The sequence below is a fragment of the Perna viridis genome, chromosome 1 (assembly GCF_037379345.1).
Source record: "Perna viridis isolate PV_CMFRI_1.1 ecotype Kerala chromosome 1, ASM3737934v1, whole genome shotgun sequence".
In the NCBI taxonomy this organism is placed as follows: domain Eukaryota; kingdom Metazoa; phylum Mollusca; class Bivalvia; order Mytilida; family Mytilidae; genus Perna; species Perna viridis.
Window position 1 is genome coordinate 47,777,113 of NC_142445.1, and position 26,974 is coordinate 47,804,086.

At 31.6% G+C, this 26,974-nt stretch overlaps 2 protein-coding genes across 11 annotated transcripts in view; one reads left to right on the forward strand and one right to left on the reverse strand.

Annotated features, from left to right (window-relative positions):
- Positions 1-860: 860 nt before the first annotated feature.
- Positions 861-15,220, forward strand: LOC148629089 (GPI ethanolamine phosphate transferase 2, catalytic subunit-like). Its single transcript, XM_088543549.1, has 12 exons — positions 861-1,264; positions 3,373-3,582; positions 4,726-4,911; positions 5,363-5,510; positions 6,512-6,715; positions 9,163-9,371; positions 9,746-10,003; positions 11,456-11,952; positions 12,481-12,660; positions 13,054-13,351; positions 14,427-14,623; positions 14,996-15,220. Exons 1-12 carry the CDS (start codon positions 914-916, stop codon positions 15,201-15,203), a joined length of 2,946 nt encoding a protein of 981 aa, XP_088399675.1. The 5' UTR covers positions 861-913; the 3' UTR covers positions 15,204-15,220.
- An 887-nt stretch (positions 15,221-16,107) lies between these two features.
- LOC148629090 (dynein axonemal heavy chain 3-like) overlaps positions 16,108-26,974 on the reverse strand; it is a 96,656-nt gene continuing 85,789 nt past the window's right edge. For 7 of the 10 annotated variants that reach the window (XM_088543565.1, XM_088543561.1, XM_088543557.1 and 4 more), the window contains 8 exons: positions 22,960-23,058; positions 22,234-22,416; positions 21,603-21,695; positions 21,240-21,413; positions 19,898-19,912; positions 19,059-19,169; positions 18,570-18,630; positions 16,108-18,052 (listed from right to left, as the gene is read on the reverse strand). In XM_088543565.1, coding sequence (XP_088399691.1) covers positions 17,907-18,052; positions 18,570-18,630; positions 19,059-19,169; positions 19,898-19,912; positions 21,240-21,413; positions 21,603-21,695; positions 22,234-22,416; positions 22,960-23,058 — 882 coding nt within the window. In that variant the 3' untranslated portion in view covers positions 16,108-17,906. Of the gene's footprint in view, positions 18,053-18,569; positions 18,631-19,058; positions 19,170-19,897; positions 19,913-21,239; positions 21,414-21,602; positions 21,696-22,233; positions 22,417-22,959; positions 26,964-26,974 lie in introns of those variants that run through there. The other 3 variants (XM_088543567.1, XM_088543592.1, XM_088543598.1) reach the window with 2 other exon arrangements.

Genomic DNA, 26,974 nt, shown 5'->3' on the forward strand with positions numbered 1-26,974 from the left:
GAGATTTTCCGTTCTTTATGTATCGTGGTACTTATGTTTCGTATAGACAGATGCAGTCATCTATGGAACTTTTATATCAAGAATGAAATGGAAACCACAAAAGAAAAAAGAAGCAACAAAAAAAAAAAAAAAAAAAAAAAGAAAAAAGAAAAGAAAAAGAAAAAAAACAAGCAAAACAAAACTGGGTATAGGAGCAACAATCCATTTTTGGTGTAAAAAATCATGACCCCTAAAATACCAACGACAGTAGTTAAAAGTATTTCATTCCTTTTATTAATGCCGGTAAGTGAGTGCTAGCTACCAAATATTTTTTAAGCTGTGGGATGCATTTGCAAATTACCTACCCCCCCCCCCCGATTATAATTATAGTGATCACCATGGGACTTTGATATATATACAAAAATGGCGGCCGCTAAATAGGTTCTTGCCTATGAACGATTCAAAATGTTTTCACTTTCAAGGTGAAGTTTATTCATGACCACCATGACAGCGAGGAAACTAAATGATACACATTTGAAAAAAATGAAATCTTGGTCTCCATAATACGTGTTTTTTTATAATATTAAAAAAAGGACGTTATAACGCGTAAGTTTCGCGTTATTTCACGAAAATTTCACGTCATAACAAAAAATATCTCCAGCGCCGAATCCCAAAAGGGATTGAAAAAAAAGAGCTCAATAGGCTTTCGTACTTTTGAGCTTCGCTTAACTCTGAACCGTTTTTAAATTCTATTCATAAATTTATAATAAAATACTTTTAGCGTGTTATTTTTGTAAATGATAATAACAATAAAAGAAACCCCCCAAAAAACTGAACAAGTTCTTTCTAATTGAACAAAGGGAAATAAATTGAAAATGGCGCGATCCATGATTATCGTTCTTTTCAAAGATGTCTGCGCCCATAAAAAATCAAAATGAGAAAGGGTTGCCTACTTTTTACTTTGATACTGACAACACTATTAACTTATTCAGTGTTCCTGGGAAGTTTTATATCCCCAAAGAAAACGATAATTGACAAGTCAACACTTGACGACATTGACATTCTTTTGAATCAAACTTTTTTAAAGTCTGGGTCAGTCGCTGAAACATTCAAAACGATCAGACCAGAATACAACAGGATTGTTATTATTTTAATCGATGCGCTGAGAGTGGACTTTGTAGGTGAAAAGTATATGCCATACTTACAGAACAGACTAGAAGCTTATAACGTGCTCAAGTTCACAGCCAAAGTGCAACCACCAACTGTTACCTTGCCAAGGATAAAGGTGAACAACAATAACGAAATAGATAAATAAACAATTTAATAATATTTTTATAGAGTAAATTTTATCAGAAAATTCTCTATATGGCTATTAAATAATGTATTAAATCAGAGGTAGCTTCTCCCAGTGATGTTGCCCTGTGCAGGTCCAGGTGTTAAAAGAATAGGCTTGCAGCAGCGCTAAGCTTGTCGTAAATAGTGCTCAGAACCTTAGCCGGGGGCTAGGGCGCTCTGCCCACAGAGCAACTGGGATGTGTGCCCCAGTTGGTGGAATGGGGTACCCCTGGCGTGTTACATGCTGGAGGTTGTCATGCTATAATACGGAAAACCTGTCCGCAAACCATAGTGGTGCACCGTGTTGGGAAAGATGCCACGTTCCTCGCACGTTAAAGAACCCTACTGTGGTATTCTCCCGGAGTAAGAACCATCGGGCTCCGCCATAGGAGGCTAAATTACCCGACCCTACCCACCTCTCCCTATTTCCAGTGGCAGCAATATTTCTCGATCCCATTGTCCTTGTGTCCCATCCCATTTTCATTTCATCATCTTTTCATGTTCATTTTATCGATTTCATGTTCATCGTCTGAATATAGCTGAAATATTGCTGCTCGGACGTTAAACCCCAACAAACAAACAAACAAACCGACAAACCCAGTGATGTTATTCCTTGGTTTAAAAACAGCCCCAACCCTTTATTTTTGGAAATTTTTGCCATATTGGGATATATGATATGGGGTACAAAAATTCGTCATATGCCGATTCGGAACTGAAAACCGATACTTAACTGACAAATACACACTCCCAATATTCATTAGATTACGACTTGCAGAAAAAAACATTTCCCAGAACTGAACAAAGTGTACTCCTACAATGTACATGGTTGGAATTTCGTTCCTCCATACCCCAACCTATTACTTCCGAGCGCCATATTGCATATCGCCCCTTCCACTGTTCCTTGAAATCGGCAGAATTATAGTAAATTATTTTCCATTTAAAACGTTTTATACAGTTTCTTTACCATTACACGGGAGAAGGTGACTAAACTAAAGAAAAACAATGACCTACCTGATGAGAAAATACAGCAATCCTGGAAATCTATTTTGGAAAATCTACATTTTCACTACTTTTTGCAATGATTTGTAATAGACCTTGAGGCAAAGTCCTTGCTTCACTTTATTTCCAGTTTAAAAAAATACATATGGGAAATTGCTACTGGTACAACATCAAAAGTGATATATTTATGTCTAATATTATGATAAATACTTCTTTTTCATTAGTATTTGATAGTTAAACAGTTATGAGTTTTTATAGACTTAACAATGTCCTCAAGTTCTTCTTCAATCTCTTCTCAAAATGGTTTTCATTGATGTGTTTGTATTAAAACTATAATGGCATTATGGACTTAAGAATTTTTAATTTTATCCAATGCCAGCATTAACTGCGAGATTTATAACCATTTAAAATGGTTAATATTCAATATTGGAAGTTATAGTGAATTAAGGGACTTGAGAGCTGATGTTAATCTGGTATAGCTAAAAAAGAAATTTTAGAATTTGAAATCTTTTTTATGTACATGTATCAGAAAGAGAATTCTTTGGGAAGACAAGCCATGTCTACATGCATTTAAGCTGTAAGACTTAAGTTTCCATGGAATTAATGGACATACTGAATCAGGAGACTTCTCTTTATTTCTTTGAGTGAATGAGTTATTGTATGTCTTTATACATGCAGCTGTGTATTTAATCATAAATGTTGTCTTGTAATTGCCCTAGTGGGTCTATTATTGGTACATTAGAATACTTTAAACTTTGAACTATGAAAAGGTTAAGATGGAAATGAAGTGAGTTGTATAATTAACCTTGTTAGTGAGTATTTTGATTCTAAATTCAAATGAATATTTAATTGTAAAAAGGAGTGGTGAAAGGAAGCTAATTAGCTAAATGTTGCCGCTTGATATGCTGGAAAATTAAGGGAAAGAAAAATGGCATACAAGCATTGCATTCTCCCTTTTAACACCTTGATTAAGATTTGTTGTGCAGATATACAAATACATGAAGGAAAATATGTTTTCTTTTGTTTTCTTATACCTAATTAAACTTTGTCCATTTTCAGGCTCTAACAACAGGAAGTGTACCTGGTTTTGTAGATGTTGTGCTCAACTTTGGATCATCTGCTTTATTGGAGGACAATGTGGTTTCACAAGCAAAGAGTCAAGGAAAAAAGTTGGTGTTTTACGGTGATGATACATGGCTGAGTCTGTTTCCTGAGCATTTTATTAGAAGTGACGGTACAACATCATTTTTTGTCACCGATTACACAGAGGTAGGCATTGAATTTTTTAAGTCTTGTAATGGTACAACTTCTTTTTTGTCTCTGATAACACAGGGGTAGGACTTTAATAATTAAAGTCTGGGAAGAGGGTGTATGCAGTAATATAATATTTCTATCATAACTGTTAGCACATATGTAAATATAGTTACTCAAATAAAAGACTGTCTTCTGGTATAATCTTTAAAAAGAAATGTGTAGTTTTCTAAAGAAAATATTTTAACTTTATTGTTAGTCTTTGTTTCTTGTATTTTTGTAACAATCATGATCTATGTAATATGTAGATCTATTGTTGTGCCCTTTGTATTTGGAATTTAGATTCATTCCACGTTATTTATGGTATTCACATGTCTAGTTAAGACTACTATCATACATGTCTTAGTAATTGAACAACAATCACATGGCATCAAAATCTAAGATTTTAGCCCAATATTATACTACATTATTATATTATTTTTTTTATTATTTACAAAAGATAAAAAACTGATGCAGTTAACTTGCTTTCCTCCTGGATTAAAATAATTATTCTTTTAAATCACTTTACCAAGACTGTTTGTATTGGTTGTCAATATCAGACACAAACAACAGCAATGTCACAACTCAATTATCAACTTTAACTATTACAAATGCAACACTTATTACCATTCAAAGTCGTTTTAAATTACTTTTTCACAATTTCTGGCTAAAAAAAAAACCCAAAAAAACAAAAAACAAAAATGGCACACTGTTGCATTAGGTCGGCTCGCTATCAAATTGGAATATAGTGGTGGTGTCTATATTTTAAGTTATGATAGATTTGTTTCATGTATTTGTTTTCATTTAGGCCAAATAAAATCATACCTTTGTGTCCTATTACATCATATAAAAAATGGGTCATAGGTCAGGATTTTATTTTATTTTATTACTTATTTTTTCCCAAGTTTTATAGAGAACAACATCAAAAAGATCTTATTACCCCCCTGGAATTCGTGGAAACCAAAATTGACTACCATCTGTTAAATGTTGGGTCGTTATGTTTTACTTTTTGTTGTTTGTTAACTTGAAAGTAAGTCAGTCTGGGGGTCCAGGCATGAGTTAGTCGAGTAACAGGAAACAAATGTATAATTTTATTTGGCCATTATGTTCATCACTTTGTAGGTAGATAACAATGTGACACGACATCTACAGGAAGAATTATCTGACTTAGATTTTGATATGATGATTCTGCACTATTTAGGACTGGACCATATAGGACACACGGCTGGACCATTTAGTCCACTGGTAGCACCAAAACTTGCAGAAATGGATAATATCATTAGGCTGATACATCAAGGACTGAGTAAAGTAACAATTTTATAATAACAATATATTAATATGTGAATTTTGTTAAATCAACATAGATATTGCTAAATATATAAGTAAATGCAAGAATAATATGTTTGGGTGAATCACCTTGTCTGTCTGTCCGTCCATCTATCTATCAACACTTTTTCTAATTGCAACTCCTAAACCGCTCCAGGGATTTCGATGAAATTTTACAATAAGGCTGGGCATCAATGTAGATGAACATGAATGGCATGAATGAATATAATTCCAAAGGAAAATAATTGAACTTAGGTTTATACATTGAACTCCATTTGAAGTGGGATGATATGTTCTTTGTGAGCTAGCTGTCAGTATTTCTAGTTCAAATTGCATGTTCTGAAGTATCCAATTATTATCAATAAATGAATAACTACATGAAGCACTTTGTATTTAATAATTATACAACTGACATTGTGTGACTGGTTTTTAGCTGGAGGCATCAAGTCTGGTGATAGTTTGTGGCGACCATGGTATGAGTGATCAGGGAGGTCATGGGGGAGCCACTGAGGCTGAGATCAACGTACCAGTTCTAATCTTGCCAACTGAACCAGAACATATTCATGGAAATACAAAGAAAGGTAAATGGAAGTCAGATATTACTGTTTTCCTTTATGTTTGAATGGCTCCATCTGCAGTGCAGCATTTTTTACTGAGTTGACTAATTATCTTCTTTTTGGGATGACTGTTGGCATAATGGTTAGCATTCTAGACTTTGGGCTGTGAAGCAGGTGTTGATAAAATGGAATAGGTTCAACTTTCATATATAAATAAAACACAGCAGTGAAATAACAGTAGCCCTTAACTAATGTTTAAATGAAAACCTCGGTTGGGTATTTTCACTAAACTCTTTAGATAGAACAAGGTTAAAGGGTTCCATAGTTCATAAGCTGACTGATCTTTAGATTTTATACCAGGCAAGCTTTATAAACCACAAAGTACAAATATGCATTAGAGGACTAAGCAAGTTTAATGATCTTGTTTCCACACTAAACCCTACAGCTACTGAGAAATTCTTTTGGTAATTAATGTCTTTGATCTACTGGAAACTTGGAAATTATTGTAAACAATATGACTTAGAAAAGAAAGTAGATCAAGGAATGTGTAAAAAGAAACAACAATCCTACCAAACAGTAAAAAAAAATAGCCAAAGGTGGGAGTATTGTTTGTGAGGTACCAATTTTTGTGGTTTTTGTTGGTTTGGCATATCATGAAATTTGATTCCCAATGAAAAGGAATTTTTCCATACATTTGTATGATTGAGTTATTGAACCTTGAATTCAAGAATCTATAATTCTAATCATGAGAAATTTTCTAAATACAGTCAAAATTTAAGTTGCATTTTGATCCTAAATTACAGAATTGCTGTTGAAGAATTTACAGACTCTTCAATTCAAATAAATGCAAATCTTAAACTTTGAAAGTTTCAAATAAAAATACCTAATATTATTTTGGTAAGGATAATTTTGAATGTGTGGTTGTGTATGGAATCTGAAACTATTGTAAATTTTGGTCCAAATATAAGAAATATGAAACATTTCTTCTGAACATTACAGTAACTCAGAATTTATTGTGTTTTCAGACAATGTAAAGGAGATAGATCAGATTGATTTAGCCCCTACACTAGCAGTCTTACTTGGTATACCTATACCAAAGAACAACTTAGGAACAATAGTTACAGATGTTCTGTCTGGTTATAGTATCAAACAGAAACTTACTCTGCTTCTGATTAATGGATTACAGATGGTGGAAGTGTTGAAACACAATGTGGTGGACTTTGAACTTGGTAAAATAATTATTTTGATTTTAGTTCTAGATTCCTATGCCTAAATTAAAATTTTGTTTGTTTTCCTTTTCCAACTGACATTTTGAATCATTAGTAGATCTGTAGGGAAATTATTTTACTTCATTGAGTACAATTCAGATTTGAAGTCTGTATGATAAGCAAAGACTAAAGATACTCAATTTACTTCCAAAGGAAAAATTAGAATTTTTTCATTTAAAAACAAGAATGAAATATTTGGGGTAGGTTCTGTATTTTCTGGTTAGGTAGGGAAAGGGCATACACACGCAATTTTAATTTAAGCCTTTACATAGATATCACATAGTAGTGGCACATGATATATCAATGGTATTTTAAATTTTATGTCCTCCATGACATATGCATACTCTTGTAGATATTTTAGGTGTCAAGATATTAATTGACATGGGTGTATGTGATAATTTTCAAGAAAAAAAATTGAATCATCCCTTTAAAAATGTTTTTTTATCTTCTATAGCCTTTTCACCTTAAAATTAAAATACATGTATGACATCTGTCCTCTTTTAGGCATAGTTACACATTGTAAAGACCCTATTATGGTGTGATTTGAGCAGTATGTACATATGCTCTATCAATTGAGTACAAATGTAATTAGATCACTTGTTGCTATAGGACAGGTGACAATTATCTGACTTGTCAAATTCATTGCCTTGAGGTGTATTCATTATCATTAAAAGCCAGCTTCTGATTTGATATTTATGATATAATAATTGATAGTCAGATTTGATTATTGTCTATTAAATAAAATTTTAGTTTTTAATAATATCCTTTTATTGAACAATTGTGTATGTGTCTGAGTAGAGATATGAACTGTGATACCATTTTTGTGCTATCACAACTGTCATGAAATGAAACAATGATTTAGGCATTATGACATTTAAAATTTACAACTATATGACACCTAAAATGTGTAAATGTGAACAGAGAACATGCATTGTTAAATAATGATATATTTAAAATATATCTATTTAAAAAAACAAGTACTATCTTTAAAAAAGATAGCCGACACATATCCTCGCTTTGTTAATACCCAAATCTGGTTAAGATTTTATTTGTTGAACTGTGTGATCGCTGTGCTATGTTTCGTATTTCAATTATATTATTGGTTTCAAATTCACTATTTCCAATTATCAATATATAAAAGTGATTAAAAATATTCCAGGCACCAATGCCCCAATGGAGCCTTATATTTAACGGTTGCTAATTGCATTTGTCCAATGAAATGCAAGGTTTAAAGTTACATCAGTTAGATTGCCATGGTTAAGTATCATGAATGTCATGTGATGTCAAAGCGAACGCAATACTGACTGTGTCAGGGATGAAAAAGGACAAAACATACAAATTTCCTAAAGAACGATACAAACATTTAAAAGATTTCTTGATAAAAGAATTTGTACATAATGTATATGGATGTTTTTTTAACACACCTCCAATTATACGTTTAGGTTTTTCAGTATAGGTATTTTTGTGCCCTAATGTTGATTTTGTAGGAACTTTTATATTATTTGGTTGATCTTAATAAAATTTTATAATAAGGTTTTAATTTACAAAAGGAAGAATTATATTGATTAAAGGATATATGGCCCAACTGATTTAGAATTAGGGGCAAAAAGGGAGCTATAAACAAGCTTTACATTGTATTTAACTGTATAACTCCAGTAAATGTGATACTGTTCCACAGTTTTCTATACGGCAAAGATAAGATTTGTATTAATTTTTGGGGTTAGACTTTTTAGAAATTAGGGGTCAAAAAGGGGACCAGAATTAAGCATTTTCCTGATGTCCAGACAGTAACTTGTTTATTAGTGATGAAACTCTGAAAATGTGCTACAAGATGCCTTACCAAGCAAGACTGGGATTGACTTCCGGGGTTATGACTTGAAACTTTTAATAATATTGGGGGGAAGGGGGGGCAAAAAGGGCCAGAAACAAACATTTTCCTTATGTCTGGACATTTACTTGGGTAAAAGTGAACAGACTTTTAAAAGATTTTTATAAGGTGCTGTTTTACAAAAGGAAGACTTGGATGGATTTGTGACGTGAGCGGAGTAAGAATGAGGAGTTACATGGGGGCCAGAAACAACAATTTCTTCTGATTTCTGGATTGTAACTTGAGTAAAAGGGAATGGATCTCACTGAATCTCACTGAACTAGGAGGTTTTGACTGGAACCACAAAAACGGGCCACTTCCATTCTGGTAAAGTTCTTGTCTAGTGTCAAATGTCTAATCCCAATCATAATTCAAAGCTTGAGCAATGTTGAATGGTGTGCCCATACTTGCCCTAAATGTTCAGGGTTTTGCCTCTTCGGACATAGCAAGCTACACCCTGCAAAGCGCATTATTTCATATACACATTTTTAAGGCCCATAGGTGAAACAATGAATTGAAGATTTTTATAATTGTTTTTCAGAAAAAAGTTATCAGGAGTTTATTTGGACCTGTAAGTCATTTTCCTCCTGGGTTGATAGAAATATGTCTATCCATTCTACTGATGAGCAAGGTTATAAACTTTTGAAACAGTTTGAAGGAGCTATTAAACACATGTCATCTAAGATGTCTGCCTCAGCAACAAAGTATGATGTTTATGGTCTGGGCATTTCTATACTAAATTTGTGGCTGGTAAGTTTGGTAGCATTTGGAGGGGGGGGGGTAGAGCTATGGATTTTTTTCCGGGACAAACTTTAGTTTTAAATATATGGTCAAAGCTATAAAAAGCTGAGAACACATTTTTTTTAATTTTCACACTGCTGGCAACAAATCATTTTTCTTTCCAAAATTTGGAAACAGACTATTTTTTCCAAAAAATTGCCTAGCCTCCTCCCAAAAAATAAAAGAATTTCTACCTAAACATATCCTGTTCATGTGCACAACACATTATTTTTTCATATTTGATATTTTGAAATTAAAGTTAATTCCAAAATGATCAGCAAATGAAATAATTATATATCATACTAATAAATTGTTTCTTTTCCCTATTGTTTTACTCTTGTTAGATCCTCTTTACATTGATGACATGGAGCCTAGAAGTTGAAAGTTCATGGTTCAGTATGTTGTCAGTCATATGTGTGTTTGTGACAAGTTTTATCCACCTGACCGTGTGCACCAGTGGTGTTGTCAGTGATCTAATGTGTCAGACTAGCAAGGTGGCAGTGACAGTACAGTGTGTTTTATTAGCAAGTGTAGCTGTGTTGACGAGTTGGACAGTGAAAATATTTTCCAGGTGTTCTGCAAGCATGTCTTTATTTATAGAGGTATTGTTATAGGACCATTTTTGAAAAAACTTTATTTTTGAGTTAGCACTTTATTTTCAATTATTTTTTCCTGCTGTAAATAACATGCCATAAAAAGTAGATGTAGAACTAGGGGGTATTGGAGCATCTGCAATACTCCATTGGAGGGATTTAACACATGCAAAGTTCAGGTTTTTAATTTGTACATTTATTCATGAACAAAGATACTGTGTAGTTCCCAATACAAATTGCCAACTTAGAATATAGAGCATTTTATGGAGATAACACTTTTCAGCACTATAAGTGTTGCTGTACATGTATTCACAAAATTGTTTTTATGAAACTATGAATTATTCTCATCATCTGATGCCAGTTGTGAATATGGTGCTATTGAATCTCATTTCATTTTTAGCTCACCTGGCCAAAGGCCAAATGAGCTATTGCCATCACTTGGCACTTGGCATCCTTCGTTGTCGTTGTTTACAATTTATCAAAACTCTTCTCCTCTGACACTACTTTACCAATTGAAACCAAACTTGGTATGAATATACCTTGGGGTATCTTGCATAGAACTGATTTGGGGATTTTTGATCAGTCAAAAAAACATGGCCTTTTGTTACTAAAAATAGAACTTAGGGGTCAGACATATGTTTTTTGCCTATATCTCAAAAACTGTTAGGTTTAGCTTAATTCTGATGTGGGTAAAAGTGATCAGCATGATGAGATTAATCTGTGGTGAAATTTTCATTTTAATCTGTTAAGCCATGATGGAGTTATTAGATTTAGCCAAATTCTTTCAGTAGTTGAAATGATCCTTATTATTAGGACTACAAAAGTCTTCAGGGATAAAAGTTGTCTGATGACTTCTTGTAAGAGTTATTGCCTTGAAAGGGGAAAAAAGGATGTTTTTTTTGTTTTTTTTTTATTTTTCAGCCAATATCTTGAAAACTATGATAGAAAGAAAGAAACTTTCTATTGCTGAAAGGATCCTTATGAAAAGTCGTACCAAAGTCTTCTTGAGTTAAAATTGTTGGACAACTTCTTGTTAAATTTATTGCCCTTGAAAGGCAAAATTCAAGCTGGTGAACGATTCAGGCTCTTGGGAGCCTCTTGTTGATTGTAATTAGAACCGAGAATAGAGGACCCAAGTGATATCTATTTTTCTGTATTCTGTTTAATTTCGTTCATATATGTTGTTGTATTATCCATGTATGTTGCTTTACCCTAAATGGTTTTATTTTGCAACAAAGATAACATTTCTTTTCTGGCAGGTGTTAGTAATTCTACTCAGTTTTGCAATTTTAGAATACATTATGTTGTAAATAGACATATTCTCACTTATGGATGCCATTGATAACAATAATATATTTTCCTGTTCTCCATCAACTGAAAGATTACTGACATCACAAAATAACATTACATTGTTTCTCTGATGTCAAAAGGTTATTTGTGTATTCTGTTTTATTTTTTCAGATTTTACAAAAGCAAGATTTCCTGTCATTAATTTTAATTATTGGGACAGTTTTACATACACTAAGTCTGCTATCAAGTAGTTTTGTAGAAGAAGAACACCAGACATGGTATTTCTATTCTGCAGGTGTACATGTTGTTATACTCAAAATACTGTTAGGCAAAGTTATGATGAATTGGACTCTGAAATCCCGCATTGATCAACATAGTACAAGTGGAACATATGATGAAATTGTTTTAAAGAATGAATCTGAATATGAAAAATATTCTTCAGAAAAATGTATGATAAATGGTGATTTCAGTGAAATAAAATTTTTACATACAAAAAATTACAATAAGAGCAGATTGAGGGAGGAAGATAGAAAAGAAGGAAATGCTCCAGCATTCAGACATGTTGCCATGGTGGTGATTGTGTTATTGTTATGTCGTGTGATGAGAACATGGAATCAGACAGGAAATAAATGGTTGAATGTCCCTGACACTGGTGACTGGCTGATGAGGTATACTTCATTACATATAATTACTTTTTTTTCTAAAAATGAAGACGAAATGACTTTCCTTCATTCAAAATTTGATAAAATGGTGTCCATACATACACAAAATAAGCATAGCTTGCTTTAAACATACAGTATTATGTTGTACTCATTTACATATTATCTGCATTTGAATCACGGAGGGGTAGATATATTGGGTAATAAATTGTTTTACATTTGTAGGATGTCATTTTAGAAAGTTTTTTTTTCAATCTTGTTAAAGCGTTTTTTTTTTTTTTGCAACATAATGATTTTTTTTTAATTTAAAGATTAAAGGATAGTAAAAACAATTTTACAGATATTCATTGATTACTAATCACAATAATATATTTATATATGTTCATTTCATATGAAAGGATATGCATTTCAGGGAATCCTTTCATCTCAATGTGGTCTTCTGCTGGTGATTTTTCCTCACTTCCCAGTGTGCACTTTACTTGGAAACTAATTCTTCTCATCGAACTCCCTTTCCTTATATAGTAATTGCTTTTACAGGCCTGAGAACATGACTATTTTGTCAATGTTAGTTGGTGTATCACTGATGGTTGTGTTTCTGTGTAAAATGTCTGCTATGGATATTTTGCAACAAATTCTATATGGAGTAGGCTTGTTGTTTGTTTACCAGCAGAAATCAGCCAGTGGATCTGTCATTGCCATTATGGAGTATTTCGACAAGTAAGAAATATTTCGTTTTTTTCGTTAAATATTATTATATGTAAATGAAATTGTATTCAGCAAACATGTCTAATGATATGTAAAATTACCTTAGAATATGCTTTAGTATTCTTCAATGTTTTTGATTGTAATGATTATCCACATGTAGTTAAAGGTTTTTGAGATGCTTCATAGTTCATGGTTTAAGTTAAATCATTTTCTAAAATTGAGGAAACACCTGTCATTAAAAAAAACAAAACTCTTTTCAATGACACTACAGGTAACCTTAATTAATTCTTGCAGAAGTACTTTTGTATGTATTATTCCCCTAAATGATTATGATATACATGTACTGTGTTATCAGTTTTGTCAGCTTTTGGGCTAAATTGTATGAAATCTTCCTTTACTTTTCAGGAATGGGTGTTTAGAAGCACAAGTAGTATATTTATGCATTTTAATGCTCCTCTGTACTTCCATTGTTCAGAAGGTATGTTGGAATACAGGGGAAGCCTATACAGCTGTAACAGAAATTCATACTATATATATCTTGTTGTTCCTGGTTTTATCCAGACCACATAACATAGTGTTAGTGTCAATGATGGTGTTACAAGAAATAGTTGTAGATAAATGTATCCTACCGTGGCAGGACGCAACAACACAGTGTTCTACCTTGTACTTTTTGTGGATGGGACAGGCTGCTTTCTTTTATCAGGTATATTATCGCTAAATTATTTATTTCATATTATTCTATATAAAGTGATAATTTTTACAAATCCTGAATTTCTATCGATCTACCTACTATAAGTACTGGAGTACTATTATTTGAAAAGCCACTCAGAAATATTTGGACTAAAATAGAAAAAGAACATTTATTTTCTATTCAGCTAGTGAAAAGTAAATTCTTGTGAGAATATCCCATTAAATTGGAATTACTTCGCATGAACATTTTTCACATTTCATGTGAAGACTCCACAATGTGGAATGTGATGATTTTTTTTGATTTGTGAAATAGTTTCAATTCAGGGTTAAAGATTTTTTATTATGACAGGAAATGTTGATCAGACATTTAATCAGAACCACAAAGACACAACAGTGTGTGCTATAATTTTTGAATACACATAACATAAAAAAATGATCACAAATCAGTGATGTATTCTTTCATTGGTTGATGAAGGATTTGTTTAATCATAAATTCTCACTGGCAATGAAACATCATGTGTAAATCCAGATGAGATTCAATGTATTTGCCTTATTATATACTGGATATTACATGCCAAAATCTGTATCAACTGTATTGACACTAGACTTCTGTATCATCCCAAGGGTCATTGGCCTGCAGTGTGATAATGGAAGAGGGTTGGTACTGCATGGGATATAGATTTTTCATGTATCATATATTTTAACTACTCAATAAATATGTTTACAGTTGGGGTGTGATGTATGATGAAGGAGAAAGGGTTTATACAACCACTTTTAATGTGTACACAAAAAAAGTGTATTTAAAGAGGTAGACTTAGGGTAAGGGAGACAACTCTTAAAAATCATTGTAGTCAGCATTTGACATCAATCTCATGTAAGCATCAAAGTAACTTGGATTGATTTCAAACTGTTTCAAATGAACGCTGGATAGGCTTTGGTGAAATTGAATATGATTTAAACATATCACTGATATTAATAGTTATGTCCTTTACCCTGGTCTACTAGGTAAGTGTAAATTTATGATATATTAATACAGGTTTAAACCCTATGAAGTATTATTTACTGTACTAACTTAGGATTTTTTTCAGGGGAACTCCAACAGTATATCAACAGTAGATGTTTCTGCAGGATATATTGGTCTCCATGACTACCAGCCATTACTTGTTGGCATCCTGCTAGCTATATCTACCTATGGAGGGACTATTTTCTGGATGCTTTCATGCATCAAGTATTTAATTCAGAAGTCAGTACAAGAAGACAAAGACAAGAAAATGGTACCAGAACGGTGTGTATGCTGACCTTTTTATTATTCTGATTATCGATTTCATTTTGTTTTCCTTCAAGTGAAGCAGAAGTTAACCAGTGTTCAGAACATGACCCAATAATAGTGCATATAGTTTACTATTAAATGAGTCAACTGAGATTATTGTTTGAGAAAGGATCATAAGAAAAGGAAGGCTTCACTTTACTAGTCTAATTAAAATTGAGGAGTGTTTTCTATTAACCATGAAGTTTTTCATTTTTTGTGTGGCTAAGTTATTTCTTGATAAACTGCTGGTATTTAACTTTTCTCCTGTCTTGGTTACTTCTGTATATATTGTGTAAATAAGAGTTTATACATTGTCAATTCAAGTTACCCTTCTGAACTTTTTTTTAGGTTGAAGAAGAGTATAACAGACTGTGTCAATACAATATGTCTATCTAGGGCCCTTCCTCTAGCAGTATACACAGTGTTAGTAACATTAATGAGGTATCATCTATTTGTATGGACTGTTTTCTCACCTAAACTTTTATATGAAGGAATGTTGACAGTTGTTCTATCTGTGATATCACTATTATTTCTGTTATGCAATTTTATACTTTAATAAATAAAATGATTCAGTTTTCTTGTATCATTACTTTAAAGTTATGAGAACAAATGATTATTAATGACTTTACAAAGTGTGAGTACAAAAACAATATTTTTTTTATTTACCTTGAAGGTGGTTACTACTGTACTAAATATAGTAAAACTTTTCTAAACTGAACACTAAAAATTAAAAAAAAACCTGTCTAAACTGAACACTGAAAATCAAAAACCTGTCTAAACGAGACACTTTTTGAAGTCCTATATATCAATTTAATTGTATTACATGTATTAACCTAGGTAAATTAAACACTTGTCTAAACCTAAAAAATTTAAAAGTCCAAAAGGGTTCAGTTCAGACAGGTTTTCAGATTATTCAGGGTTCATTATAGACAGGTTTTTAGATTATTCAGGGTTCAGTTTAGACAGGTTTTATGATTATTCAGAGTTCAGTTTAGACAGGTTTTTGGGTTATTCAGGGTTCAGTTTAGACAAGTTTCACTGAACTTCCTATTTTCTGTTCTTAAAATTCATTGACAACAGATGATTTAAAATTTGTATTTTGTAACATTGTTATGGTCAACCAATAAATAAATCATAGACAGTCATCTGTACCAAGACTTCAGCAGAAATCAAAAGAATATAATTTAAAGATAAAAACCAGACAGGGAAAAAAGACAGCCACAAAAAAAGAACACGAAATTACCAAAATAACATACAAAGAAACAAAAGCAAATTGGCAACTGGAACTCCACCAAAAACTGGGAGCACCGGTAGAATAAAACTCTCTATGTTGAATAATCTCATTTGCATGTATTAGACAATAACTATCTTTCTTCATCCTTATTTATATATGATTCTAAAACTTCTTATATAATATTACCAAACTTTGTTTGCTGGGGGTATAATAAAAACAGCATGAATAACTTCTACATTTATTTTAGAGTGAACAATGTTATTAAAATTTTAAATATGTAAAACAAGTCATAAACAACAATGTATTGAACCTTTATATCACAGTGGATGAATAGGGACGGTAGTAACAGGTATAAATACACAGGTATATATATATATACAATAGAAATATAAACTAGAAAAACAATGTAAAGTTTGTTTCTAAAGCAAAATATTATACAGCAGTAATACTGACAAACCAGAAAACACTACAGATACAACTTCCTAGTGCAAAAACAGGTTTCCTCAAGTAAAAAAAAAACATACAAAATATGTCTGCAGAACTTTTCCATAATAAAAAATAATTTGCTACATTAACCTTCCGTCTACAGTAAAATGTCATCATTATTTTTATTAGATATAAATCAGTTCTTCATATTCAAAGTCCTACCCAACATGCATTAAGTATAAAGCTACTGAACAATGGAATTAAAACACACTTCTAAAACCTGACCAATTATATTGATAAAACACATCATGTTGTGGTCACTAAACATTATATAAAGACAAGTGTTCATCCACATGTTAATTCCTTGTTGATTTGATGTTAACTACAATAAAAAAATACCTAAATTATATTCAATATACCACTACCTGTACCAAGTTAAATACAAACATTCTTAGGTTATGTACCTTACATTCTAAAAAAAAAATCACAATCTGCCCTCCACTGCTCATTAACAATCTCCTTTAGTATTAGCTTTGGAATGAATCACTGTGTGGGTAAACTTCCTCTATTTAAACAACTTTATCAATATACATTAAATTGTAAATTGTAAATGTCATAAAAAATCACAAACTTTCTGAACACTACATTAAAAACATTACAAAATGATTCATTTTCAAGGAAACAATAAATACAAAATCTCTACATTTTTAATAAATCACATCTTGAAAGACTTGGTTAGCCTTAATTCCATTATATTATTTACAATTATAAACCATTCATAATTACAATTCAACTAAATGCATGGTATAATTACCAACAAAGGGGATGTAACTATCACAGAAATGCTTATACAAACATTAAAAAAAAATTCTAAATTGGATGGATATAAAATTAAATGTGCAACAATTTGAAAACTGATATAAAATGTATTACACCTATACATATATCTGGTACATAAACAGTCATAAAAAGCGGAAAAAATGTTCTGCGGGGCATGATATGATCTCACAGTTCAAACCCAGATAAAAACATGTTTTTTTATGCATATTAGAAGAAAAAATTGAATTAGATTATTATTTCTGGTCTAAGTAATTTATAAAGTAGAAATGAAAAGACCTACCACTAAAACATACCCACTAAATATAACTTTCAATTAGGAAGGAAAATCTTTGAATTACAATCAAAAAGCACTATCTAAACAGAACAGCTAAATTGATACTATACATATAACAATGAAAATTCTCAGTTTATTATTTGCAACATTTACAAAAAAGCAGCACTAACATTTGCAAGAAATACTAAGTGTCACTAATTGATACCAAGGCTAATGTTCTCTATTTTTCATAACATACAATCTCATTCAAACAGACATTAAGCACAGTTAATTTATACAATAGCCAATCATACATTTAGTGTGACCTGATGGAAACTGGCCATCTGTCATCCAGCTGACACAAAAAACCACACATTGATTGATTGTATTTTCTTCAGCATGACCTAGTTGAAAATAGTTATATCCTAATCATCTAGCTGACACAACAGGGCAACACCTCCATAGATTCAGTGTTTTTAGAGTGACCTGATGGAATTGGTCATGCCCTAATCATCCAGCTGACACAACAAGGCAACACCTCGATTGATCCAATGTTCTTCTGCTTTACCTGATGGAAGCTGGATACTTAATACATAGTTGGTGGAGTGACCTGTTGTTGATAGTGTCCCTCTCCTTGCACTAGTTTTATACACTGAAACATACATGTTGAGCATGGAGACAAAAACAATAATTTTCCCTTTCCATTTTTTTTTTGCTGTTTCATAATGATATCTTTAGTAATATGAAGTTGTATGCATGCCAGGTACACACCACTGGATCAGCAACTAAATTCACTCATCTATATAAAAGCCACATCTGACATTTGAAATAAATCAGTGGTAACTGAGATTTAAGACATTAAAATTTTCTCTATCATTCCATAAAGTGAAAAATTACGAAGGTTCACAAAACAGGCTGTTGATATTGGACAGCAACTAAAATCACTTACAATGTATACTCCACCTAATTTTAAAGCTGAAAACGGAAATCGTTGAGATAAAAATTCTGACAGACAGAATGACAAAGAGGTATACAATGTGGTTCAATTATATAACTCACTCATTATATGAGGGTATAATAACAAAGCATTTGAAAAGCAGGATGTTTTTTACTGTAATATTAAGATAATCACATCAATTTCTGATGATATTATTCTGGAGTATACAAACCTGGACACAAATATGTCTGTCTCTCTTCAAACTTCGCTTTTTCTCCAGGTTTTAGCAGTATCTTAAAGTCATTAAGGAAACAAAGTACTACTATATAGACTATGTCAGCTGGGTAATCTTCTAAAGTTGCATGTTGAACCATCAACATGTATTACTATCTAGGATAATGTCTTCAGGATAAAAGCATCAAATATTCAATTTCAATTTAAAAATAGTAATTAAAAAAATTAAAACATTAAAAAAAAAATAGTTCATATAGATATTTTGCCAAATGAAAACAGAAAAAGAAATTGTTTGTTCAAAATTTTGTTTTCATGTTTTCATTAATACTGTTCAGGTTGATTATCAGGAAAAAGTTATCACACCTTGAAACTATTAATACTTTAAACCATCAAACAAATAGAATATCCATTTTCAAAAGCAGTTATAACATGAAAATCCCTCAATTAGAAGTTTGGAGTTAATAAATCAATCAGTTTGAAAGGATACAATAGGCATCAGATCATACAGAATCTTGGGTTCAGATTCTACGATAATTTTCTTGTCTCTGCACCACTTAGCTCCTTCCATATATAACCCCTTAATATAAGCACCATTAGTCTGAAATTAGAAAGTCAAGTTATAGGTCAACAATCAAGCAGTTAAAATATAGACTAGCTTGATAACCCCATTCATGATTTGATAACATGCACCTTTTGACCTACAAAATGATTTGGTTCAAAATCTTAAATATGAGTTGCACAATGGAAACATGTAATGACGATTCTGTGAAAGTTTAATTAAATTCCATTCAGTGGTGTAGGAGGGGTAACAGATAAGAGATGGATGTCCTTCTGTTTAAAGGAAGCAAGGAAGGAAGGATGGACAGATGTACAACCCTATCACTGAATACCTCCTACTTGGAATGGGGGAGGGGTGTATAAAAAATGCATTTTTTTTGCTACATTTTAAGAGCTATCCTGTTTGTTTTATTCCACTTTATACTATAGGTAAAAAATGCAATGATTTTCTCAAATTTTTTAATTTATTTTTTTTCATCTACATAAGACATTTAAAAGCTAATAAATGTACCTCTATTTTTTTACTATATAACTACTAGCTTAAAAATTTCCTTCAATGTAACTAGGCAACAAACTTAAACTTATAAAATTGCTACCACTCCATTCATTGTTCTACTGTGACATACATTTCTAACCCATACACTACAAGTTAAGGTTAGTACTGGATAAACAACCCATATCAAGTTCATGTATTATTGAAATTAATAAACAAAATGAAATGAAAATTCAGTTGCATTCCAGTAAACAGCTTATCCCATTTACAGTTACCTTGGCTGGTAAAATCTAAAATACAAGTTCACTCATTAACCTCTGACTTTGCTGTGATTAAGATTCTATCAGAAACTCTATTACAAACTTCTCTCACTAAATTAATACCTTACTTATAAATTGCCTTTAATTAACATTAGTAAGCCTAATCAGTAAGATACAAGCCCAGCTCTTTGCCAATAACTAAGAGGGTGTCCATGCAAAAACCAGGCAGGGTGGGGCACATGACAAATGTTGTTTTGAAAATTTTTTCACCCATTTCATATAAAAAATGCATCCTTTCTCAAAGTTTTTGATTACATTCAACCATTTAAGAGAAATAAATTACATACGAAGCATTGAAATTCATTGAAAAAGGGGAGATAATTCTTTAAATTGACTACGTTACGGAATATGTTAGTCAATTTTCGAGCCATTCATTGTTGATTTAAAACAAATTCATACTATTTTACAAACCACTGCATATGATATATACTGTACATTACATTGGAACAAAATTTCCAGTGGGATAAAATTTGACCTGTGCCACCTATATCATGGGATCTGCCTGATTTTTATATGGACAGCCTCTTCAATATTAAACAGTTTGCTTTTTTTAAATTGGAGACCACAGTGATAGATCACACAAAAAATCATAAGTATAAAATTGAAAGTAAGGTCTGGAAGTACAATGACAAAAATAAAGCTCTGCTGAGACACAGGATAAGCCTGTTCCTATCATATTAGTCTTAAACATTCCATAACTCTAAAATAAAAATACAGATAACAATGAAAAATGGAAGGGAAGGTCCTCACATGGAGTTTTTAAAGTAATTGTACAACATGAGGACAGACTGCAGTATGCCAATAGAAAGCCATGTGAAGGCTTCCATTATGAATGATTTTACACTACTATCTGTAAGTCAAGCTCATTGCTGCCATTCATTAAGTTATAATAGTTATGAAGTCCTACTTAAAACCTCTATTATAAATTTTCTTTGAAAACAAGTCTAAAAAATTCAACAAGTAAGAAAGAACAAATAATTATTCTAAAACTCTAATGATGAATATTTGTAAAAAGGTCTAACAACTTTATCAACTAAGTGACTAAGAGTACTAGTTATCTCAGATGAAACTAAAAAAACAATTCAATTAACAGTATACAAACCGAAAATAAAAAAAAAACCAAAGCATCGAAAATAAAATACAACTGAAGCTACACACATGTAAAATTATTCAATCTGGTTTGAAAACCAAAACAGCAATTCTTTATCATTCAAACATATTTTTTTTCTTAGTTCTTGGTGGAATCAATATTTGAGTTTTGAAATTGACAAAATTATTATAACATGTATACACTTACTGGTTTTGAATTCATTGAACTTTCAACCATGGTGACTTCAAACTCATACCCCAGATGATCAATGGGAATTTTAAACTTTCTGGCATAGTTTTGTAGTACTCCAGTGAGGAAAGACTGTGTAAAATAAAACCCTGATATCCAGAATACAAATGGAGTCCCTCCATATATCCAGTCCTACAGTAGTAAAAATAAATGTCATATTTTCCAAAGAATAAAATAATAAATTCACTCATATTCTCTAATGATGCAGTTTTAAATATTTTTTTGATAAACAAAATAATAAATACTTTGGAACTAATCAAACCACTTAATACTTATACAGTATCTTAAGGTTTGAATTAAAGAGGAAACAAGAAAATTTACCTTGAAAAATTGTAGCCTAGCTATGAGATCTGTGATGTATGAACCAAGAGGTTTCAGTGATGGATATGACTTGGAAGCCCATACAGATGGTACCTGAAATTAAATTGAAATGTCATTACTTCAGTCTTTCCTGTTTTTGCGCCAAACAGTAGATATGTCTAATAGGATATAATTGTTGCTGCAGAAATACTTACTGCCAGTAATTAGACCTTACATCCAAAACTACAAACTATCATTGATCACATTTCAATCAGGTAACTGTACAAAAATATAATTTGTCTTTTTCATGAGACTAAAAATCCCTAGTATTTAAGTTCGCACCTCCCTCATATTAGCTCATTATTTTAACACAGCACAACAAATCAGATCAATTTCATAACTGTGAATAGTTCAACAGGGACTACAACAATTATACATAGATGTAATAATTTACAAACCAAATTAATCCCCTTGAACTGTTTAGACACACATTTGTTCTCATTCAATTTAACAAATTCACTACTGTTGAATTTAGTGGATTCAATTCTTTAAAGAGAATTCTGAAATTGTTACGACTTTAATCATCATCCTATGTATGCTTATTTAAGATGCCATTTTGTGATAAGAATCATAATGATTAAAGTAAGCCCACCTTTCCAACCATCATACTGTCAAAGACATCTTCTAGATCAGCTGACATTACAACCAAGCCTTTAATGGCCTTCTTGATATCCTGCAGTGTATTTCTGACAACTTGTATAAGCCTGTTGAATCTGATTAATTCCTGTAGCAGTACGGTGTTCATTGATTCATTGTATCTCACTGGATACTTACCCTAAAAATCAACCATGAAACATTCACAATTAGCATGATTTTTTTTTAAGTCAAGGGACACTAGAGCCAAACTAATAGGTATATTGAGAGCAAGTCTCTACTTTAAACACTTGGAATTGCAAATAAACATGTTCTGAATGTGTCAAACCCTAAAGTAGAGTCATCTCACTTATTTGTGGGTTGTAATGAATATCACATACATCTTACCATCTGTATTCAAACAAATGATAAGCACTTCATCTAAACATTGATAATATAAGTATAAATGTTATACATGTACCAAAAGTCATTAAAATCCCTAAAAGTTTTACCCACTTGAACAGACAGCTGTGCATTGGCAGATTCGTGGTATTCAAGTGGCTGCATCAATACCACATTTTAATTAGAAAATTTGTTAATTTCATGCAATTGCTTTATGTAGGCCTGGAAATTTCCAAAATCTCTGGATACTTCTGGCTATAAACCATAATATGTCCAGGCACCAAAAGATAAGAACACACACACAAAAAATACCCCAAAAATTCTTATTCAACATTCTTATTACCTGTACTTCGTCTAAATTAAAATCAGGTGGAATCTTGGTCAGAATATCTGTAGATAATTCCTCAATAATTTCTTGAGATGACTTTCCTCCACCTGCAGTCTGCAAGAAGTAAGAGACAGCTTGTTGAATTTCAGTAGAGCAAATTATGGTAATACATGTAAACTCCCATTATGCTCTGTCACAGACATGTAATTAGATTTCTATATGAAGTAAGTCTTGTATTCCATATCTCTATACAATATCAATCGTGTAAAAGTGACAACATGGTGGTGTGCTACAATCCAGGAAAGAAGGAATGAGAATAAAATGGAATAAATATAGATAAACAATTCACAAAAGTTTCATGAACATTGCTACAAGCGTTTTTAAGTTGTAGTCCAAAAACAGAAAAATCACCCATTTTTATATGAATAAACTCAAAAACGAAAAATTGTAAATTTCATAAAAATCCAAATGGAGCTTTAGGCAATAAAAAGAAACAATTCATCAAAGTTTCATAAAAATTGTTGACAGCATTTTTAAACTATTATGCTAAATGCGAATGTGGGACAGATGAACTCAATATACCACAATAAATCCATTCTAAAAAAGATGAATGTATAAAATTTAAAATAACAGGTTTGTAGATTCAGTTAAAGCCATTGATTAATTATTGCTTCTTGACTAACTGCTGAATTCTATCATTTCATAAGTCAAAATGTATTCAGCTTTATACATGTTTATCTCAGTGAACCATTTTATTCTCATTCCAAGAAAAAATAACTTGTATTGCAGTGATCCACACATAGTGCATGTGACAAGAAATATGGGCTGTCAATCTAAAATCCTTTTTATATGAAACTTTTCATGACAACAACTCAAGATACTTAAAACATGTACATTAAATATAGACATTTTGAAGAAAGAGAAAACAATGTGTCAAGGAAGACAACAACCCACTTCTACATAAAGTACTTTGTATATAATGTTATTTGTACATTTAGTTTTTTTTTTGTTACTGTGGTCTTTTATGTAGTATTATTTTCATGCATGTGGACTATATTTCAATAATCATTCTGAGAGTATTGCATGGCAATACAAATTCCCCTACTGACAAAAAAGTTGAGAATAGAATGAAAATTTAGTGCATAATTTGTTAACAAATTCACCATATCACTTGCTAAGTGGGGGTATAAAAAAAGGTGGAAACTTGTCATGGTGTAATATTCACCAGACTTGAGTTGAACATCAGCAAGCATGACCAAGAAAAGTGTGGAAAACTGATTTGCTGGACTGACAGACAGATGGACAAATTGTTAACATTTTAGCAAAGCTACCGGGGTAATTAATAATCTGACAATGACAGAATTAAATTGGCAGCAAGAATCTGATACAACAGGCCTATTTGAGCTTTTACTTGTGCAAATTATTGATATTAGATGGAAACAAACATCAAATATTAAAAAGATAAGGTCACACTTAATTCTCAGATTAGGTCACACTTTATTCTCACATCTTGATCATTGCTACTTTCAGTCTCAAACTCCTGAAAATTAAACACTATTTTAGATTTATATCTTTTTACAATTTTATATGAAGCCTTGGTGCCACAATACAAAAAAAACCTTAAGTCTGATAATATTTCTTACTGTTTGTGATTGGAGTTACCATAAAAGTGGAGAATATTCTCCAAAGTATCAAAATTTTTCAAGTTTTGTGGCTCCTTGGCCATGTCAGCTATAAACATGGGAATTTCAGCATGTTTGATTTGAAGCACAAACAAAATCAAGATACATTTTTCAATTTAAAAAAGTGCAGCCATGCTCTTTTGAATTGAAGGCTCTAGGTAAAATTAGGCCCTTTACTGTTGGTATGTTTGATCAGTCAGAAAGTGGTAAGAGTATGAAAGGTCAAATTTAGAATGTTGAAAAATTTATCAACAAAAATATCCTAGATAAAATATTATGTTACTAATAATATAATTAAAAATAAATTCTTTCACTGCAACTAAAGTAAATAACTTATGAATTCCCATCTTAATTTTTTACACCACCATTCATAGACACATTGTTCTATGTTTCCAGTAAACTGTAAAATAGTTAAGAGATATAAGTTTCCAGACAGTAGGGAGATAAATAATCAACTCAAATAAATAGGCCATCCACATCTAAAAATTAATATGAAAAACAACAAATCTACAAAATTGTGCGTAAGTATACATTGTTTTAACATGCACATAAAATAAGACAGGAACATGCATATACATCATAATGTAAAGTTCATCTAATAGGATCAGATCAGGTTTAGAGCTGTAAAAAAAAACCAGAGCAAATGAATAATAAGTGGTAGATGTTTCCAACTACTTAATAGCTACTCTTACCTTAACTATCTATAATGAAAAGAAACAGCTTCATATATTACTACTATGTAGAATATGTTGAATAAATTTATTTGAACCTGATATTCTATGGGTAATAATTATAAGAAATTTTTTTATCACATTGACATGTTGATGAAGAACAACTGCAGTAACAGTACAAATGTATTCGTAGTCACAGACCAGATATATCATCTATGGTTTTTATGTCCATTCTTTGTTTTTTCATAACTCAGAAATGATCTTTTCATGTAATGTACTTCTGTTGTGTTTAAACAATTCAACTCATAAAAAATATATTTGAAAAATACATAACATCGTTTCAAACAGCATCATCAATAATGTAATTATGGATGAGTTCATAAGACAAAACACACCATCAACATAGTAGATGTTTCTGTTATCACAATCTGGTAAAAAAAGGAGAAAAAATAGAAGACAGGATTGATTTGGCATGGTTTGAATAAAGGGAAGTATTAAATGTCAAAATAATAAATATAAGACACTAAATCTGTAAAGGTATAGATGTATGGTAAGCATAGGTGTTAACCTGAAAAAATTCTAAAGCAGGAGATCTCCATCTCAAAATTTTCTAAAAGCATGAGATTTGCCAAGGTTTTGTTTTCCATACATGTTTTATGCTTAGACCTTATTTGAAAAAGGTGGGAGAGATATTTGAATGTGGCTTTATCCCCCAACAGATTTGACATGGGCATGTCAGATGAATGTTGAATTTTTTATGAAATATCAGAAGGCTCCAGCCAGCCTGGACACTTAACAACTATGGGTATGTTAGTCTGATAACTGACCAAAAAAACATGATAACATGTAAGTCCCTCCATTAGAGATATAATTTTAATAGCAGGAGTAACTCTATTGGTCAATAAATACAATAAAAAGGAGGTAAAATAATTGGAAATGTATAAAATATATGTGTTAATTTAATTCCTTCACACATCACAGACAAAATAAAAAGAAAGTAAATTAGTAATCTTATAAGTGTAAATAAAGCTATTCCAAAAAGCTGCAACAATATAGAAATATCAAAACACAACACTATCTCCCCCTTAAAGGGATCTCTATACAACACTTTCTCCACCTTAAAGGATTCTCAGTCGACCCATAGGCTCTGGGCTTAAAATATTTGCTAATTTAATTTTTTTTCTGTTTTAGACCATGTAAGAAAAAAATCCCAAAAATTGTAAGGAAGCTTGTTAAAGGATACCCCCACTCCCTATTCCAATAATCACATGGTCAATATATAAACAGTTGTCAAACAAAAAGTTGATGTTAATTCTGTCTGAAATTGAATCCCATGATTAAGCATACCCATATAAAGCTTCTTTTAAAATATCAATTTGCTGTGATAACATAAATGATTGTGGATGGACAAACAAGAATGGACACAGAGATCACTATATACTCTCCAAATGCAATGAGTATGTAAGTTAAGCATTTTTTCATTAATTTTAATTTTTTGTTATTTGGTAGAGGAGAAAAATGAGTACAGCACACACAGACACACAGACCAATAATCTATGTGTCCTGCCAAGTTTCCTTTCATACCAAATCTGCAACCAGGAAAGATCCACACAAATAAAAAACAAAGTAAAAAAAAGGAGAAGAGTGTATCAATCAGTACCTTGTCCTGTAACACAC

Bases quoted from the DNA above. Each gene is read 5' to 3' on its own strand.
- LOC148629089 (XM_088543549.1), top strand. From the start codon at position 914: ATGAGAAAGGGTTGCCTACTTTTTACTTTGATACTGACAACACTATTA. The intron at 3,583-4,725 runs GTAGGCATTGAA...ATCACTTTGTAG, and splicing joins TTGTCACCGATTACACAGAG to GTAGATAACAATGTGACACG. The intron at 10,004-11,455 runs GTATTGTTATAG...TTATTTTTTCAG, and splicing joins GCATGTCTTTATTTATAGAG to ATTTTACAAAAGCAAGATTT.